This window comes from Thermomyces dupontii, assembly GCF_041956625.1.
Source record: "Thermomyces dupontii strain NRRL 2155 unplaced genomic scaffold VTN31scaffold_7, whole genome shotgun sequence".
In the NCBI taxonomy this organism is placed as follows: domain Eukaryota; kingdom Fungi; phylum Ascomycota; class Eurotiomycetes; order Eurotiales; family Trichocomaceae; genus Thermomyces; species Thermomyces dupontii.
This window is the reverse complement of record NW_027192313.1, coordinates 1,077,766-1,096,387: the sequence shown is the minus strand read 5'-3', so window position 1 is coordinate 1,096,387 and position 18,622 is coordinate 1,077,766. Positions and strand designations below refer to the sequence as shown.

Genomic DNA, 18,622 nt, shown 5'->3' with positions numbered 1-18,622 from the left:
CAAAAGCCCTTGTCCATCACACGCCGTCCTGCAGACCCCGGAACAAAACGAGTAGTATGTCAAAGACATGGAATGGCAGGATAATTGTCCCGGGAAAGATCAAGTCAAATGCTCACGATGTAGGCAAAACACACGTCCAGCCCTCTTGACGGACTTGTTCTATTTGACTCGACGCGACGCGATGCTGAGAATCCGTCGCAAGAATTCATCGTTCCCGTACTTTATGTACCACCGGTAGCTTGTCGTTATGAAGTCCGGTATCTGTTCCACAGTCGACATCTCCGAAACCTGCAGGTGACCTGCTTCTTTTGACAGAATATGGTTGCCTGTCGTCCGGCAACCCTTTTGTAATCGTGTACAAGTACGGAGTAGATTGGCGTGCGCAGCAACTATTGAAAGGCACACACGGTTGGCTGTTATTATTTGACTGTGACAGTTCGGCTCTGATTGGCTGCCGACTTGCTCTTCGTCCCTTGAGTCTATGACTAATCACCATCAGCCCGATCGCCGACACTTCCGGACGACTCAAATCAGGAGTGCAGGATCGCATCATTCCTCTGAACTTTTTTTTTTTTCCTCCCGTCACTCCGTCGCTCCTTTTTCCGTCTTCTGCGTTCTCTGTCGTGTTCCAAGCGTGTTTTCATAGTTTCTTTTACTGGCTGCGGTCGATAGCCAGGAGATTCTCCCAGATCTCCGAACTCTCTCGATTTGATAGGGATCGCGGATATTCAGATAAGGGGACATCAATTCAGTTTTGACCCTCTCTGTCGCCCATTGTGTCGTATCGAGATCCGTCATGGCTAGTGATATGCATTCTTACTACACGACATCCTCGTCGACCCTCGCATCGCGCTCGCCGCCCATCATGGACGAGCTGATTAGCAAATATTCATCCGGGACGGGCGTCTCCTCGATGCCGACATCGAGCCCACGCCGCGGTCTCGTGAGACGAATCATTGACCGAGTCCGTCTGGAATACTACCGCTATGAAGTCACGTTCGGAGTCTATGTCATGACCCCTGGCGAGAAGTTTGTCGCAAACACCTTCGTCGTCCTGTTCCTGTCTCTGCTTCTTTGGGCTTCGTTCCTTTACTTCCCACAGCTTCTTATCCAGAAACTGGGCCGACTCATCTGGATCCTGACGGGCCGCAGCGAGGACCTCGGAGCTGTGCTCGGCTTTTTTGATCAGGGATACCGAACGGCGTCTACGGCCTCTGCAGGCATACCAGCGAGTACTCTGGCATCGTGACGCCTGTGGGTTTTCTTTTCTCCCTGTACAGTAATTCACCCAGTGTTTGGTTTTGATTCCGAGCTTTTGGCTTGTTGGATTTTGGCTGCGGCCATTGACAGCAGAGTCCTTTGGGTCGGGGGTAAGCGTTCTCACCCACTTCATTGGGTTATCGAGGCTCAGCATGGCAAGTGACCAGCGATGTTCCTGATGGTCGATATTCGATTGCTCCACAGCCGCCTGCCACGCTACGGGCCTCCTCGGCGTTCTGGGTCATACCGGTTCTTCGTCTTCGTACATCACGCGCATACCTTATGGATGAATCGGGCAAAGGCTAATCGGGTTTAATGCTAATACGACGCGATGAAGAAGAAATGTGACACTAAGGATCCCTCGGGGAACCGAGAAGATGGTTTCTTGCCGTGCTCATTGCATACCGTGTACATATTAGATACAGTAATTATATTCTTAATGTTGATGGAAGCACGAAAAGTATCTGTTCGCCGGTACGACATTGATCCATCGGGCATTTGAGGATTGAACTGAAAAGCCTCTGGAGCGACGGCTTTGAGCTGGGAGGCTGCGCATCGGTTCAAGCATTATTGAAAGGCCGGGGAAGAACGGATGATGACTAACAGATTTCTAAGATTTCTAAAGACGGTTAGCACATGTAGTTCGCTGTTCCTGTTCCAAAAGAAGAAAAGCGGACCGAAATAAGCTCCGTAGCCTAATCGAGTACTCCGTAGTGAGGCGGTGCAGCCGAAACCGCCAAGCGGTGGCTGACGACAGCAGGCTTTTCTCGGAGCCAATCAGTTTGGTGCACACCCCCAAACCCCGGATCCTCGGAGCCTGCAGAGGAGAGGCAGAGCCCATGCAATTTGCGAGTGAATGACTTGGCGATTTGAGATCTGAGGGTTTTGATGCAATGATGTGCGCTGCGAGAAGCTTGTGCCGCTGTTTTCCTTGAGCATATTTTGGTTTGCGCTGTGTCACCACTCTGCAAGTATGCACCGGGATCTGGTGTAAACAGGCAGCACAACACTTCTCGACAGGGCGTGGAATGTCGTATCCCGTTCCCAGCGGCCGGCCCCAGGACGTGATACGAGCTTCGACTCTCCCAACTCTCTACGAGAATTGATTTCGTCCCCTCGGTATGGCGGCCAACGAATACTACAACACCGGCTTCCAGCAATCCCCCACTCAAGCCTACGACTATCCCTCCGCGCCGTACCAGGCACATCCTCCGCCGACACAGTACGATACGCCTCCAGAACCCCCTCGCAAAGACAGCTCCCAGGATTACTGGCCGTCAGATCCCTACGACCCAGGGAGATACAATACGGCCGATCCCTACCGGGAAGACATTCCCTTGAAGGAGAATGTCCAGCAGCCTCCTCAATCTCAGGATCCGCACTGGATGCAGCCGAGCCCGGCGTACGCCCAGGAACCGATGATGGACCCAGAGTTGAGCGGCGGGAGACGCAGGAGAAAGCGTCGGGGAGGAGGTGGGGGACTTTTCAGGGGCAAGAAGTTTGCATGGTTTACGTGGCTGCTCACATTCGTCGACATTGGAGTGTTCGTGGGCGAGCTGGTGGAAAGCGGTACGTTCGTTGTTTTTGTGCTTGAATTTACGGCGAGGATAGAGGACTGACCTGGTTCAAAAGCTCGGTTAACGAAATCACCCATCCAAGTTCGTCCAGAGTTCAATCCCATGATCGGACCATCGCCTCAAGTCCTAATCTACATGGGCGCCCGCTACGTGCCCTGCATGAAGAATGTTCCAAACATCCAGAACAGCACAAGAGAGGTTGTCTTTCGCTGTCCAAATTCGACCTCGATCGATCCCAACGACCCGAAAAATCAATGCTCGCTGTCCGACATCTGCGGGTTCGATGGAGTGCCAAATCCCAAACCAGGTGGTAGCCTCGACGACAAGCCCATGCCGAACCAGTGGTTTCGCTTTCTCGTTCCCATGTTCCTTCACGGAGGCGTCATTCACCTAGGATTCAACATGCTGATGCAGGTGACCATCGGGGCCGATATGGAACGGGCGATTGGCTGGTGGAGATTCGCACTGGTATACTTTGCCAGCGGCATTTTCGGCTTCGTGATGGGCGGGAATTTTGCAGGGCAAGCAACGGCGTCCACGGGCGCGTCGGGGTGCCTCTTCGGTATCATCGCCATTGTGCTGCTTGATCTCTTCTACACGTGGAGCGACCGCGCGCGGCCGTTTACGGAGCTCATCTTCATGCTTTTGGCAATCGGCATATCCTTCGTGTTGGGACTCCTTCCGGGTCTGGACAACTTCTCACACATTGGCGGTTTTATCATGGGTTTAGCCATGGGGCTGTCGATGATGCGGTCCCCCAACTTCATTCGGGAGCGTATTGGCTTGGGGCGCACTCCGTATGTCCCCATGAGAGGTTCCTCGCGGGTTACAAGTGACGCTGCCTCGGACGACCGAGAAAACTTCAATTTCCGCCGGCCCCTGGTCTTCTTCCAGGGCAGGAAGCCTCTCTGGTGGGCTTGGTGGCTGGTGCGGGCCGGGGCACTCATCGCGGTGATCGTTGCCTTCTTCGTCCTCTTGACAGATTTCTACAAGTACCCAATATCGAATTGCACGTGGTGTAATCGTCTGAGTTGCTTGGTAAGGATGACTATTGCTCTTCGATTTCCCGTTCATTTGCTGACCAAGCGTCTCTAGCCCATCAAGGATTGGTGTTCCGTGGACCGTCAGGGTTTCCCAGCCAACTAGAGCGAGTGTTCGATTTGTTTCCTTGGGGCATGTGTTTGCTTCGATGACAGTTGCATCGCATCATTGTGCACCTCCCGTTCGAGACTTTAGATTTCGGGCTCCATTTCTACCGGGATGCAAGTAGGTTTTGATTCATATTAGGGACATTCAGGCGTTGGGCATTGGTTGTTTCTATGCTCTATGTAGTCATTGGCGATGGTCGATTCGAACCTCCATCTTAAGAGTAATTGAGAATCAAACCACATTGCGTGTCATGTCAGCTCGTTCGCAGCTGTCACCTTACTGGATGGATTATTGTAGCTACTCGTGGCTATGCCATAGGAGTAAGAACGTCTTATTTTCCCTGTTTGAGTGTCAGCTTGGAAGCAGTTGCTGCCTAGTAGATTACGGCGTCAACTGGCGTAGTGGAGTTGCTAGCTGAGACGAATTGTGCCCCATATCCTGCCACAGCTTCAGTTCACTACAATCAGCCCGCGGAGCAACACGGGTTCGATCAAAAACAGCTGAATCAAGGATCGACAGCAGGATAGAGCTCACTCGAGGATTCGCTTTTCGCCTCCCGAGTTGTCGTGGACATTCTGCGTTCCCCAAGGCCACATCCCATCTGATATCCGACTAATTATCCGTCGGCATGGATGCCTTCACCTAGCACTTCTCGATTTCGTTCCTGAATAGAATTTGCATTCGTCGATTTGCGTTCAAATTGAGATCGACAAATGATCCACATCACGCTGAAGTCATGACGGACCTGGACTCGCCGGACAGGTCCCCGAAACGACGCCCGCGGCCTTGGGCACGAAAGCTCGAACGACGTTGCTGCGCCGTGGCACGGCTCTTCCCTCTCGCTTTTGTGTATGGCCTTACGACATGGGCAGTGTGGGTAGAAGCTGGGATAGGCTTCAGACCATCGAGAAGTCGCTGGTTGGGTACGTACAATTCTACTGGGTCAGACACTCTGACGCCTCATACTTATGATCCGCGCACGATCAACAGGACTACATAGCTCGCTCATCGGGATTGTGCTCTACATTCTCGTCAATGCCTGCTACACCGTCGCAGTCTTCACCGACCCCGGCTCCCCGACGACGCGCACCCGTGGTCGCGGCCAGTACAGTCACCTACCGACCACCGAACCACCAAAGTACAGGTCCTACATGGTTAGTTCATCGGGGAAACCGAGATTTTGCAAGAAGTGCCAATACCCAAAGCCCGACCGCACACATCATTGCTCGACCTGCAAGCGCTGCGTGCTGAAGATGGATCATCATTGCCCATGGCTGGCGACGTGTGTCGGGCTGCGGAACTACAAGGCCTTCTTGCTTTTCCTCATCTATACCTCGCTGTTCTGTTGGGTGTGTTTCTCGACGGCGTCGATCTGGGTGTGGTCTGAGGTGTTGGCGGATACTCGGTACATAGAGACGATGTTGCCGGTCAACGTCGTCCTGCTGGCGGTCTTCGCGGGCATTATTGGATTGGTGCTGACCGCGTTTACGTTGTGGCATATCAGCCTTGCGGTCCGAAATCTGACTACGATAGAATCCCTGGAGAAAACCCGCTATTTGTCACCGTTGCGGGAGGTTCTGGACCGCCATCGCAACGAGACCTTCTCTGGCCATGAACGTGGCCACGAAGGGGATTCTGAGAACAATAGCTTGGGCCAAATCTTACAAGGATATGGCCAGCAGATCATCGATGCTCACGCGAATGCGATTCCCGGCGTGACTCGTGCCGAGGAAGGCGAGGAGCGATCCTCACCGGCACCGCGCTCTCAACAGGAATATCCTTCCGGACTTGAATCTCACGCAACCGGTACTCCGGCCCAACAGGCACTTCGCCGATCATACCACGAATTAGAGAGTCAGCGTGAACTCCGCCAATATGAAGAGTATCTTGAAACGAAACATAGCGAGTCCATGCCCAACCCCTACGACCATGGCTGGCGCAATAACCTCCGCCACCTGTTTGGCGAGAACCCCTGGCTGTGGGCGCTGCCCGTGTGCAACACCATCGGTGATGGCTGGCACTGGGAGCCCAGTCGAGAGTTCCTCGAAACGCGTGAGAAAATCCGCCTCGAACGGGAGCGGGAGCTGAACGAATGGCTGCAGCGACAGCGTCAGTACAACCATGACTATTGGTTTAACTTCCAGGGCGATGAGCATGGGCAGCCGATGTATGCAAGCCAGTCCTTGCCGATCAACCACGGTGGTGGTCTCCGCCATCAGCCACAACTGTCCCATGCCGGCTCGTATGATCGGCCCAGCACGGGAGTGTCTATGAAGACACTGCGGCCAATGTCACCACGCCGTCACGACGATAGTGACTACTATGATTCGAGTTCGGACGAAGAACCTCGAGGGAGACAACCGAATCGATGGTAACATGGAATTGAGCATTCATTTCACTGTACGACTAGCTAGTGCATGTATCCTTCATCTGGAATGAATTGTCTTTGACTTTGAGCAAGCTTAAGAGTTGGTGAACAGCTTCAAATAAGCAGACCCAAATCATGTACAGTAATACTATTCCGGACTGTGTAGGCTGGGACAGGGTTGGGGCTTCGTGGCCTTTTCAAGCAAGTTGATCGAAGAGCCGAAGAGATGTGCCATAGCTACAAGGTGCTAGACAAACTTCCCCGGGATTGCGACCAATTGAATCTACCTTAGGTTCCTACCCCAGGTGGGGAACATACTCCTGTAGGTAAATTCTGGCTGGTTCAACAGTTTCTCTCTCTTGTTATCATTCACGTGTTCTCTGTATTTGGCCTTTTTATTGACAACCTTTGCCCGTCTAAATTGGTGACCGACGAAGGATTGCGTTTTTTTTTTTTTTTGTCATGATCTTGAACTTCGATCTGTTGGAGTATATCATCTAACAATTTGTCATTGATGCAATCCATCACATTGTTCTCACATGACAAGGATATTGGTCACCCCGCATGGACGGATAGCTGGTCCGATGGATGATTCTCTAGGGCCTCCCCTTAGCATTGAACAAAATAGAAACTAAACCTTTTCACAACACAAAGAGGACATTCACTCGTCCTGTTCACTATCATTTTTGTCCCAAAGAACAAACGAGAGTTTGCTGAACCACTCGATCAGTTCCTATTTAGTGCCACATTTACATTGATTGATTGGGACAATTGCTTTGTTACCATGTCGTCTTCTTACACCACCACACTGAGTCCTCCGATCGACCCATTTTGGCCATTTTGAGCCCTTGAGAGGAAGCGGAACTCATGCCATCTGGAAAGAATCCATGATATCCTATTTGAACGCAAAACAACTCTGGAAGGTCGTCTCGGCAGAAACTCCATGCCCAAGTTGCAATTTCCCAGATTGTAAACCTGTCAAGTTGGACATCGAGCCACTTGTTGACCCAGGATCTATCTGAGGCTGAGAAGAACAAGGCTGTTGAAAGAAGATTAGAACGCGAAATGCAGGCCCACAACCGATATCAAGATCGGTGCAAACGTGAATCTGAAGCCTTTTCTACTCTTCTCCGCCATATTTCACCGGACATCAGTCCGCACCTCACACGAAACAAGACCTCCTATGATCTATGGAAGGATCTCGACGATCGCTATCGCAATGCGGCACTGGCTACATTTTGTGACGTTTCAGCCCAACTCATTGAAACAAAGAGCGATATGTTCAGCACCGGACGTGAATATGTCGATCAAATTGGACTGTTAGTTCGGCGCCTTAACATACTCCGACCGAACTCAGTCACCGACTACATGCATATCAGCTTCCTTTCAAACAATATTGGGCCAGAGTATGAAAACACCGTGAATGGAATCAAAAATGAGTCGAAGCCTGACTTGACGGCCACGGATGTTGCCAATCGAGTCGCAAACGCGTCCAGAAACACTGCCATCAAGAAAGATGCAACACAGCCGCAAGTCAACCACATCAAGAAGGGCAAGAACAAGAAAATTTGCAAGCATAAAGGCCATAAGCCCTCTGAATGCTGGATACTGCACCCTCGTCTGCGTCCTCAGAACTGGCAAGGAACTCCAGCAACCGGGAAAAGAAACGGCTCGTCGGATCAGGGTAAAGCCACACAACAGGGCCAGCAAAAAGAGAGACAGGCAGTGCCCGCCGGCTTCCAAGAGACCACGGTATAATATTGTGAGACCAAGGGTGACGACCCTTAGTACTCGCAAAGACTCACGGTGGACACGGCAGGAGATCCGGTTGAATCCGAAGGCATCGGCACGGTCATCCTAACGCTCAGGGGGAAGGTCAACAGAACCTTGGTGTTGAAGGATGTCTATTTTGCGGCTAAGGTCGGGTTGAACCTGATCAGTGTGCCCTAGCTCTTGAAGCAGCGCTATTCGCTGATTGCACACCCACGGAACATCTCTCTGCAATGTCGAGGGAGAACTGTTGGTACTGCATATCAGACTTCTGAAAATCTATGGGTTCTGCGCTGCCTCATGAGCCAGAAACAATGCCTAACCAAGGTCAATCTGGCTGGGAACCCGGCTTCCGTCGACATAGATTCTGAGCAACGCTCATCAATGGAGATGGATGTTGATGACCCTTCTGAGTCAAACGAGGCACAATGTGCACACCCAGCCTCTGAACTCACAACCGATGAAGCCAACGAGTCAAGCGGTACACATCAGCCGGTGACCGCTATGGAACTCAGTACCACAAATCTCGATGAAGGTGCGCATAACGGATATGCTGATGTCCAGGATGAGGCGTTGTGGCACGCCCGGCTAGGACATCTCAATCTAAAGGACTCGAGGATCGTCCTACAGCAAACAGGAACTCCGTACCGGCAAATGACTAGCTCGGAACTGCAGGCAATGCCGCAGTGCCCTGCTTGTATGACCGGCAAGCAGCACCGAAAGAGGTCCCGCAACAGAAGAAAAAGCCCGCGATTACACTCAACCCGAATCTTTGAGCTGATCCATTCTGATAATTTCTTGAAATGCCAGTTGACATTGGGAGGGCTCGAAGTACATGATCACTTTTACTGATGATTATTCGCGAGGCTCATGGGCATAGGCAATGGCCAGGAAAACAGAAACCCTCGAGAAATTCAAGCTCTTTGATTCCTGGGTCGATCGGCAGTTCGAATGCGTATCAGAAGATTTCTCTGTGACAACGGAGGCGAATACGTCGCAATCGGCAAGTATCTCGAACGCCAAGGGGTTGAGTTCGATACGTCGGCTCCTTACTGTAAGGGCCAAACGTCACGGGGCTGACGGGCTGGTCCGGAGGAAGGGGTGTGTGTATAAACAGGTACTGTAACAAAGTAAAACTGCTACTGGCTTGTAAATTACTGGTACAGGATGAAGACAAGCCAGTAGCAATTCTACTCTTGTTAACTACCTGTTTATACACAGACCCCTTCCTCCGGACCAGCCCGTCAGCCCGTGACACCAAAACGGATTAGCTGAGCGGACCAACCGAACTATCCAGGAGCACATCGATACGTTCCTTTCTGATGCAAAGCTACCTCTCCTGGTGGACCGAAGTTCTGGACACGGTACTCTATTTGAAGCTACGTGTTCCAGCCGCAATGCTAAACAAGAAGACGCCCTATGAAGTCCTTTATGGCTCTCTGCCTGACCTCAGGCACCTACGCCGAATTGGTTCCGGAGCATGGGTTCTGATTCCCAAAGAACACAGTGACAAGTTGGGGCCAAGATCTTCAGAGTGCAGACTGCTCGGATATGCCGAACCGAAACAATAAAAAAACTCTACGAAACTCGCTCCGAGCGAATTATCTTCTCTCATGATGTGGAATTCGACGAACGGGGACCCGTGACACCATTCTTTGAAATTGAGAGCCACCAGTCACCAATTGAAGAAAGCGGCAGTTCTTCAGGGGGAATGTCGGGCAACCACCAACCTTTTCTTTGCCAGAACAGCCACCAGAGCCTGTAAATCCAATTATCACCGACGCGCAAAACACAGAGGAATTGGGCTCCTCTCTCTAAGGCCGCAGAAGAAAGCCATCACGACGACTATTGGAGTCACTTCAAGGCGGCATCAAAGCTTACCTGACGAGAGCAAAAATGACAACCATCGCAGATCCCACTTTCCTCTAGGATGCAATGTCACGACAAGACTGGATAGAATGGTGGGCAGCTATGCAGAGGGATTACCAATCGCTCATCGACAACGGCACCTGGGAGCTCCTCCGACATGAAGATGTCCCTCCTGGCTATGTGATCATTGATAACAAGTGGGTCTTCAAAGAAAGCCCAACGGACTCCAAAAGCCCGACTTGTGATCAAAGGCTTTCGACAAAAGGCCGCAATCGACTTCTTCGAAACTTTTGCTGCCGTTTCGAGAATGGACTCTGAACGCGCTATCATCGCTATTGCGGTTCTAAAGGGGTGGCTCCTTCACCAATTCGATGCGGCCACTGCCTTCCTGCATGGAGATAACGATGCTGAGATATACATGGAACTTCCGGAAGATTTCAAACAAGAAGGCTGGGTATGTCGAATACGACGCTCGCTTTACGGACTGAAACAAGCTCCTCGGATCCGGTACAACTGCGTACACCGGACCCTGACCTCTAATGGTTTCTTCATGGCTCGAACCGATACGTGTGTCTTCTATAAACAAAACTGTGTGGCTTGTGTTTACGTCGACGACTTCCTTGTCGCCGGAGCGAATCGAGAAGAGATCGATAACGTTTGCAAAACTCTCGAATGCGATTTCAAAATGAACGACTTGGGAAACCCCGCGATCATTCCTTGAAATCGAGCTCGACTTTCATGGCGATGGCTCTGTTTCAAACCACCAACACCGTTAGACCGATAAGATCTTCTCCAATTTCTGCATGGAACTTTGCCAACCGATGTCAACTCCGATGAATCCGCATGCCCAACTCGATTATCGTCCTGACGAACCGGGACTGAGTGAGCACGAGAAAGAACGATATCGATCTGCCATAGGTGCATGGCACGAGGCCTGATATTGCTTTTGCGCTCGGAACGTTGAGTCGCTTCTCGTCTCGCCCGCAAGAGCATCATCATACCGCGCTTCAAAGAGTTCTTCGATATCTTAAGGGCACCAAGAACTATAAAATTACGTACAAACGCGGAGACCTAATCGGATACACCGATGCAGATTTCGGCGGCTCTGTCGTTATGGATGGCGGCCATTCAACTTCCGGCTACATCTTCAAACTGGCCGGCGGTCCCATTTCCTGGTCCTCGAAGAAACAGGGCGAAACTGCCACATCTACGACACATGCAGAGTATATCGGGCAATATAATGCTATCCTCCATCTGCAGTGGCTTCGATCCTTCCTCAATGAAACTGGCCTGTATCGCTCTCCGGTGGCCCATATACTTGCTGATAACCAGTCGGCTATTGCCTTGTTACAGAACCCCGAATTCCACAAGCGGACTAAGCACTCCAATGTCAAACTCCATTATCAACGAGCTGTGCTGAGTGAGATCGGCATCAGATACGTTCCATCGGCACTGCAGGCTGCCGACGGTTTGACGAAACCCTTGGGACTCTCTCCATTCTCTCGCTTCTGTAACCTCATCGGCATGGACAATGGATGATCTCCGGTACTCTTTCCACCTTTTTCTTGTGCACCTCTTTTTGGGTAGTTTGATGGGGCCGCTTCACTCATGCCTGCTGCATCACTCAATGTCCAGTATCGCCCCGTTCGCGCGATCCTGAGGGGGAATGTTGGAGTATATCATCCAACTATTTGTCATTGATGCGATCTGTCACATTGTCTTTACATGACAATGTTGGTCATCCCGCATCTTTCAGCCAGCCACATGGATAGCTGGTCCTATGTATATGATCTCTAGGGCTACCCCTTTGCATTGAAGGATCAGAAACCTTTGACCAACACAAGGGGACATTCATTCGTCCTGTTCACCATCAATTTTGTCCCAAAGAACAACAATCCTGGGAGCTCGATATTCTGTTCCTGGGGAGGACGACTTCGAAGATTACGCGATAACAGAAATTATAAGATGGCTCTGCAACAGTAAATACTTTGGAAAATATATCAATGAGGGCCGGAATCTTAACTCATTGATTCACGGTGGGATGCGATCGACCCTTTTTGAACGATTCGTGAACGGGTTGGCAGACAATCACTACAGATGGCATTCCGGACTAATTCGAACTGGAAAACCCTGAAGACGAAGGTCAACTTGACAGTGTCAGAAATGAACGAAGTGTTTGACACTATTCCAACAATCGCCGGGGATGATCCAGATGTTACCCACAATGCAACTGAACAAACGCCGACTCCTCAAACTCGTGATGAAATGTTAACGCAGGCAATCGAGAGCTTGGCTGACAACGTTGCCAGAATCGACATCGGCGCAGCAAGGCAGAATCCAACACCACGGTCGAATCAACCTTCGGGATAGGGGGGCAGCGACCACCACAAAATCAGCGGACACAATCTGGAACAAATCGTTGCGGCAACGTGGGTCACATATCTCCAGAGTGTAAGGGTAATCCGCTCCCACTCATGGACCAGGAGCGGATACGGAGTGAAGCCCTGCAGAGGACAAACCAAGCGTCCTCACATCAGCAAAACACCGGAATACAGAAGAACTAATCGGGGGCAGCCCAATGCCAATCGGCCTGATCCGTTCAGCCTGGAGTCGAGAACACAGACGAGACCAATCGCGAGTTCTTCGTCTTCTACAGTAATCTGCCAGACAGATCCTGCGACATGTGTATCAGTCGAAGAAGAAAAATTGTGGGATAATCTTGAAGGCAACCTCGTCACGAAAATGTTGTGTTGTCTAGAGGTTTTGTTGGACGACTACTACGTGACGCTCGACTCAATAGAACAAGACTACTATGCTGCGGGCAGAAAAAAGGGCCAGGAATTCTTTAAGTGAATCCGAAGCATCGAGAGTTGCTAAAACCCCGAGGAACGATGATACTACCACAGCCGGCGTCAGATACGGAAGTCTTGGGAACTCTCTGCTCGGGATTCGTACAGATTCTACGGGGGTACTTACTAATAGACTTCCATGCTTATGATTGGCTGGAAGTCCGAGCTTTGTGGGTCTTGTCCACGTGAGCCAGCTCAAATGCCAGTCCAACTCCATCATCATGGCTGACCAGGTTCAGTTTGCACTGGACATGCCGGATTTTGGCTGACAAAGGAGTGGACTAGAGGGAGAACTCGCGTCGAATATGTGTCTGCGGTGATTAACCCTCAGTCCTGCTCCCAGAGAACAGTTAGTCGTTTCTGATTGCCGGAAAACGCGCCCCAAAACATGACTCCTTTCGAGCGAGCTGGCCGGTTTGCGGTACACGTCGCATCGAAGGCTTCGCCTTGGGCATCGGGTGACGTATTTGCGACGATGTGGATATGGCTGGATGAATGTCTCATAATTTCCCCTGCCTGCAAATGCCGGTTCGGCGACATTGGATGCTGCCGAAGAGGAAATCTTTCAATTTGCCAGCTCCCACGGTTACGCATTGATTCGTCTGAGGTCGCTCGAACAGAAAGGGCAAATCGTCAAATCTTACCTCCGTTGTGACCGTGGAGGGACTTATACTGTGCCTGACGGGGAAAAGAAGCGCAATTAGGTTCTGGTCACGGACCCAACGTACAAGACCAATGCACCTGCGAATTGCCACTCCGTTTGTCATCAATCAGGCAGTCTTTCATGCCCAGCCTGGATCTCTCTTGGGATATTGATATCCCCGGAACAGTACCCATTTGAGGAGCCGGACGTACGCGTCGAGTACAAATTCCATGACGGGCATTCCCTAGGCCAGGATGCCTTCGTCGAATGTCACGGCGCGATGACGATTGACTACGCCTCTGGCGGCGCCCCCAAATATCACAATTTCTGCGTACGACATGCGCCCACAACCTGGAAATCCATCATTTGACGCATATGTCGAGAAAATGATTACAATGCCAAAACGTTTTCTATCCTTCACTGGACCCGTCACGGAAGTTCCAATAGAAAACGAGCCGGTTCGCGTCTTCAGCACGATGGTCAGGGTGTGGTATCAAGGAGGCTTTCATCACTTCAATCTCCACTGTGCAAACACACCCATCCCTCGACCGGGTCGACAATGCAGAGTACTTGGCCTAATGGCCGCCCTGTTCGCACGAAACAACCGACGCTCTCCACTTATTCAATCTCTGGATTTCCAAGGGTCAAGCAGAAACCCACCCTAACCACAGCCAGCTTTTCAGACCTCCTCAGATACTCGAACACTTGCCGCAAGCCTTGCCAAATTTACCATAACAAGAACATCAATGACCATGCTACCAACCGTCTAGTCGCACGAAACGGTTCCGTGTCTCATATTCAACACCATCGAAACGTGGCGCTTCACAAGATGTCACACCTGGCCCCTCGACTCCAAAACCACCTCGATCATCTTAACGGGATCAGCCTGACGACGACATTTTAGTAATGAATATGCGGCCTGCACCCACCACCAGACTCTGTCATCCATAGCAGTGTTCTGCTATCGTTCGAAATGTCTGAAAATCCCGGAATCGTCATTCAAGAAGCCATTGAAGCCCTCGAGAATGGGCAATACAACTCCGAGCGCGCTGTGGCGAAGGCATACAATATCCGTTCTACCCTATGCCGTCGACTGATGGGAGTTAACAATCGCCGTGAGAGCCATCAACATCAGCAGAGATCGGCTCCGCGACAGGAGGAGTTCATTATGGAGTGGATAATGAATCAGCATTGTGTTGGACTACCTCCTAGCCATCGTCGTACGCGAGAAACGGCGACCGAAATCCTACGGCTCAACGGTGACCCAGATTCTCTGGGTAAGGATTGGGTGACATCATTGCGGAACCAGGACTTGCGTGGGAACGCCGATCCAAGCCTCTGGGATTGAGGGAACGAAGCGAGAACACATCCAGGCCTTCTATAATCCTGTCGAAGATACGAGGAATAAGCATAACATCTAGACCGCACCCATTCGGAATTTGGACGAGCACGGAATCCAGGAGTGTGCATGCAAGAGTCACTGGGTGTTGCCTGGAACAAAGCAGAAGGCAAATGTCAACGGTTCCCGAATCGAATTCGTGGGTGTCGGTTTTTGAGGCCGTAAATGCGGAAGGTCGCCACATCCGGCCCCTCGTCCTCTTCAAGGAGGGCGGCATCCAAGCAAACTGGTCTTTGTCGCCAGAAGGGTTGCCCGACTGGGTTTACACATACTCCGAGAATGCCTAGACCTCCAACGAGATCGTTTAAGATTTTCCTGCCAGAAACACGACCGGAGGACAACAGTGCGCGGATGTTGCCCCATGCAAGCCATGAGACCTTCGATTTCCTGTGGGCTTGCAAGGAAAACAATGTTCGTCTCGTATATTTTGCCACCTCGTTCGTCCCACGTCCTCCAGCCGCTTGAACTCGGAATTTTCCAAGCCGATGAAAGACCTCTACCAAGACGAAATGCGGACCCTCGGTCACCTCGACGATACGGCACCGGTGAAGAAACAACGGTTCATTGAGATCTACTCCAAGTCTCATGCGGAGACACTCGCCCCTCGGTACATCAGAGCGGTTGGTCCGCTACCGTAATTCTGCTGTGGAACCCGAGCAACGGGCTCAACAACTCGCCCCAGCTACAAGTAGGAACAGCAGTGACCCCTGACTCCGCCGAATTCGTAAACTGTTAGGAGCCTCGACTCGAATTTACCGTTTATGTATCTAGAGCACGCTATATACTCTGTACAGAACTCCAAGGATGGGGGTTTTGAATGCATCGTCGGTAGACCGTGAAATTGGGATTTGGTATGAAGAAACACGAGTCCGAGGATGAAAAACCACCGGAACTATGGTGGGTCATGTGACTTTTAGAGCCCTAGCCCTACATGCCGCATGTAACCTGAGGCAGAAGCCTCTGCAGGTTGCAACATCGCCCTCTTCGAGACCTAGGCATGCCCTCGCGAGGGAGATCGTCCTCTGGAACATCCGGAGGGGCATATTCTGTTTGTGCAGAAGTCTCGGATTTCCTGCAGCCTCTTGACTCTTTCTCGCGCTGGCTATTGATTCTCCCTCTGCTAGCGTGGCGTACGCGCTGGCAGGGGCGCCCAATCGAGCGAAGTTCTCCGTTCGTACACATTGGCAATGAGAGACGGAGGAGCGTCAGTGAACTATAGTCGCTACTAACGATGGTGGCGTGGTGGTCCACCATAGGGAGCCAATCGGCCCAGTCATCCTGTTAATACTAGTTTGACAGAGGGCCTTAGTCGCGGCGCCAGGTACATATCGGTTAGTCACCTCACTTTTGTCCGTTAGTCTAGGCATGATTGGCGCCATAGTATCGGTAAGATCCTTCCAAGAACATCGGGCAAGGTCTTGGGAAGTACCGGCTTTCGTGATATGGAGAACTTCGGCATTATGCAAAGCCGGCACATAATGAAAAGCACGGCATCATGGGTCCGCCTGTTCTTCGGCACGTCCATGAAGTCCATGGAGATATAGTACTCCTACGACCTGTCGGGAACGGGTAGGGGCTTGAAGAGGCCGGGGGTTCCGTCGGGAAGAATCTCGTGCGACGACACGTTACACATTTCCGTCCTAACCGGACAACGTTGTTGCGCACCTCTGGCCAGTAGTATCGGACACGACCACAGCCTCAGAACCTTATGCTGACCCAGATGGGCCCATGGAGGGTTGGTCGTGGATCTCGTACAGGAGTCTGGCGCGTGGGAGTCTCGTCCAGAGGTACACTTACGTTCTCTAATTACAATGTCCAGGGACGCCAGCGTTTGGCGCAAACGAACATGATCCATGTATCGGACGAAAAAAAGTTGATTGCCATCATTTTGAGATCTTGAACATCCATTAGTTAAAATGACTCCTATAACTTATCATGCATTTGATCGACAGTTGAATAATATCGAGGAAACGGACAATGCACACTCTCTAGGTCCAGATAATGTCTACCGAGACGAAACACTTGGCGGTCTCAGGCATGAGCTCGAGAGGCGAAGAGCCGACAAGTTCGTATGTTAGTAAATACTCGCTGAGTCCGCTTCCACAACGTCCCCTCATTTCCTCATCTTGCAGGTGATCTTATCTCGCATGAAGTTTGAGTCACAGTAAGGTAACGTGTTTTCCCAATGGCTCGAGCATCGGCTGTCACAGACACGTCGGGGCATGTGCGAGAGACCAAAAATATCGACGCTACAGCAGAGCCGAAAGGTGGCTGCACTGATCGGTTGAAAGCCAACTAGTTGTTCAGTTGTTTCAGGAAGACCGATGTCTGCTCTTTTGTGGGACAAATGTCACGAAACAGACCACTCTGGTGCTATCCGGAGTATCTACTAGGTATACTGTAGGTGGTCAACACTCTAACCAGGGCACGACTGTTTTTCCTTCTATCTTCACTCCATGCGCAGCGCTCTGTACTGTAATACTGTCTGCAGACGTGAGAGTTCTGTTAAGTATCCGATTAGGTTACTTTTCCACAATGTTAGGGTTCAGCAGAATCGTGTTTGCAACATGTGCAAACTACCAAGCCTACTTACTGATTAAAGTAAAGTCAGTTGCGGATGAAGCTTAGCCGCAGTCCCGACGTCATCCTATTTGAGGTATTATTGTTGTGAACATGTCAGCAACTTCGACTGTCTGGCCATATTGTGCATGATCTAAAGTACAGATCGCATACACATCGATTCACTTCTTGATAGTGAGCAGTGCATTCTTGGCACGAGTATTCATATCCATTTTCGAAGCGCATTGAGACTTATCCTACCTACCCGTCGCAACAATGTCTGCCACGACGCGGCGGCTGATGAAGGAAGCCGCTGAACTTTCCGCATCCTCCCCGTCCCCCTCCCCGCATTTCTTCGCGCATCCGGTTTCCGACTCGAATCTTTTCGACTGGCACTTCACGATTGCCGGACCGCCGGCGCCGTCGCCGTATGCAGGTGGCGTGTACCACGGTCGGATCGTCCTGCCGCCACAATACCCGCTCCGACCCCCTTCGTTCCGGTTCCTCACCCCATCTGGCCGATTCGAAGTCAATCGAGAGATCTGTCTGAGCATCAGCGGGCACCACGAGGAGACGTGGCAGCCGGCGTGGGGAATCCGCACGGCTCTGGTTGCGATACGCAGTTTCATGGATGGCGATCCCAAGGGGCAGATTGGTGGTGTGGATGCTCCGGACGAGGTGCGTAGGATGCTGGCGCAGAAGTCGAGAGAGTGGCGCTGCGAGTGCTTGCAGGGCAAGACGAATGCGGAGGCCCTGCAGGAGTGGAGGGAAATGTGTCGCTCCAAGGGCATTGATCCCGATGAGGAGGAGAAGGACGCCGCTCCCCCGGGAGAAATGCGGCTGCACGCGAAGGATCCCTCCGAATCTGCAAAGTCGGGCAATCAAGCGAATCCTGCTTCGGTGTCGCCGGATCCGTCGTCACCCCCACGAGTGAGTTCTCCAGAGTCAGGTATGGAGCAAACACCTACAGTGGCTGCTGTGGCAACATCAAGATCACCGTCAGCACCAGCAGCGACGGGTTCACCACCATCGAATGTTTCACAAGAGAGTCCTTGCCTCGACCGCGCCATTATCGGCGTCCTCATTGCACTCGTTTTCATGATTTTACGACGTCTCGTTAACATGGATATTCTATGACTATCAATTGCGCGTTTCCAGATATTCTTTTGCATTGGGACA

At 51.4% G+C, this 18,622-nt stretch overlaps 8 protein-coding genes across 8 annotated transcripts; 7 read left to right on the top strand and 1 right to left on the bottom strand.

The window, feature by feature from the left end:
* Positions 1 to 796: 796 nt before the first annotated feature.
* VTN31DRAFT_6755 (uncharacterized protein) lies at positions 797 to 1,249 on the top strand (the record flags this gene model as incomplete). The annotated part of the gene is made up of 1 exon (XM_069407400.1): positions 797 to 1,249. One exon carries the CDS (start codon positions 797 to 799, stop codon positions 1,247 to 1,249), a length of 453 nt encoding a protein of 150 aa, XP_069258930.1.
* Positions 1,250 to 2,381: 1,132 nt separating this feature from the next.
* On the top strand, positions 2,382 to 3,983 carry VTN31DRAFT_6754 (uncharacterized protein; the record flags this gene model as incomplete). The annotated part of the gene is made up of 3 exons (XM_069407399.1): positions 2,382 to 2,829; positions 2,893 to 3,875; positions 3,933 to 3,983. The coding sequence occupies 3 exons, from the start codon at positions 2,382 to 2,384 to the stop codon at positions 3,981 to 3,983; spliced, it is 1,482 nt and encodes a 493-aa protein (XP_069258929.1).
* A 739-nt stretch (positions 3,984 to 4,722) lies between these two features.
* On the top strand, positions 4,723 to 6,361 carry VTN31DRAFT_6753 (uncharacterized protein; the record flags this gene model as incomplete). The annotated part of the gene is made up of 2 exons (XM_069407398.1): positions 4,723 to 4,909; positions 4,977 to 6,361. 2 exons carry the CDS (start codon positions 4,723 to 4,725, stop codon positions 6,359 to 6,361), a joined length of 1,572 nt encoding a protein of 523 aa, XP_069258928.1.
* A 1,058-nt stretch (positions 6,362 to 7,419) lies between these two features.
* VTN31DRAFT_6752 (uncharacterized protein) lies at positions 7,420 to 8,112 on the top strand (the record flags this gene model as incomplete). The annotated part of the gene is made up of 1 exon (XM_069407397.1): positions 7,420 to 8,112. One exon carries the CDS (start codon positions 7,420 to 7,422, stop codon positions 8,110 to 8,112), a length of 693 nt encoding a protein of 230 aa, XP_069258927.1.
* Positions 8,113 to 8,424: 312 nt separating this feature from the next.
* VTN31DRAFT_6751 (uncharacterized protein) lies at positions 8,425 to 8,976 on the top strand (the record flags this gene model as incomplete). The annotated part of the gene is made up of 1 exon (XM_069407396.1): positions 8,425 to 8,976. One exon carries the CDS (start codon positions 8,425 to 8,427, stop codon positions 8,974 to 8,976), a length of 552 nt encoding a protein of 183 aa, XP_069258926.1.
* A 2,130-nt stretch (positions 8,977 to 11,106) lies between these two features.
* On the top strand, positions 11,107 to 11,532 carry VTN31DRAFT_6750 (uncharacterized protein; the record flags this gene model as incomplete). Its single annotated transcript, XM_069407395.1, has 1 exon — positions 11,107 to 11,532. One exon carries the CDS (start codon positions 11,107 to 11,109, stop codon positions 11,530 to 11,532), a length of 426 nt encoding a protein of 141 aa, XP_069258925.1.
* Positions 11,533 to 15,000: 3,468 nt separating this feature from the next.
* VTN31DRAFT_6749 (uncharacterized protein) lies at positions 15,001 to 15,471 on the bottom strand (the record flags this gene model as incomplete). Its single annotated transcript, XM_069407393.1, has 1 exon — positions 15,001 to 15,471. The coding sequence occupies one exon, from the start codon at positions 15,469 to 15,471 to the stop codon at positions 15,001 to 15,003; it is 471 nt and encodes a 156-aa protein (XP_069258924.1).
* A 2,248-nt stretch (positions 15,472 to 17,719) lies between these two features.
* Positions 17,720 to 18,580, top strand: VTN31DRAFT_6748 (uncharacterized protein; the record flags this gene model as incomplete). Its single annotated transcript, XM_069407392.1, has 1 exon — positions 17,720 to 18,580. One exon carries the CDS (start codon positions 17,720 to 17,722, stop codon positions 18,578 to 18,580), a length of 861 nt encoding a protein of 286 aa, XP_069258923.1.
* Between the last annotated feature and the right edge of the window lie 42 nt (positions 18,581 to 18,622).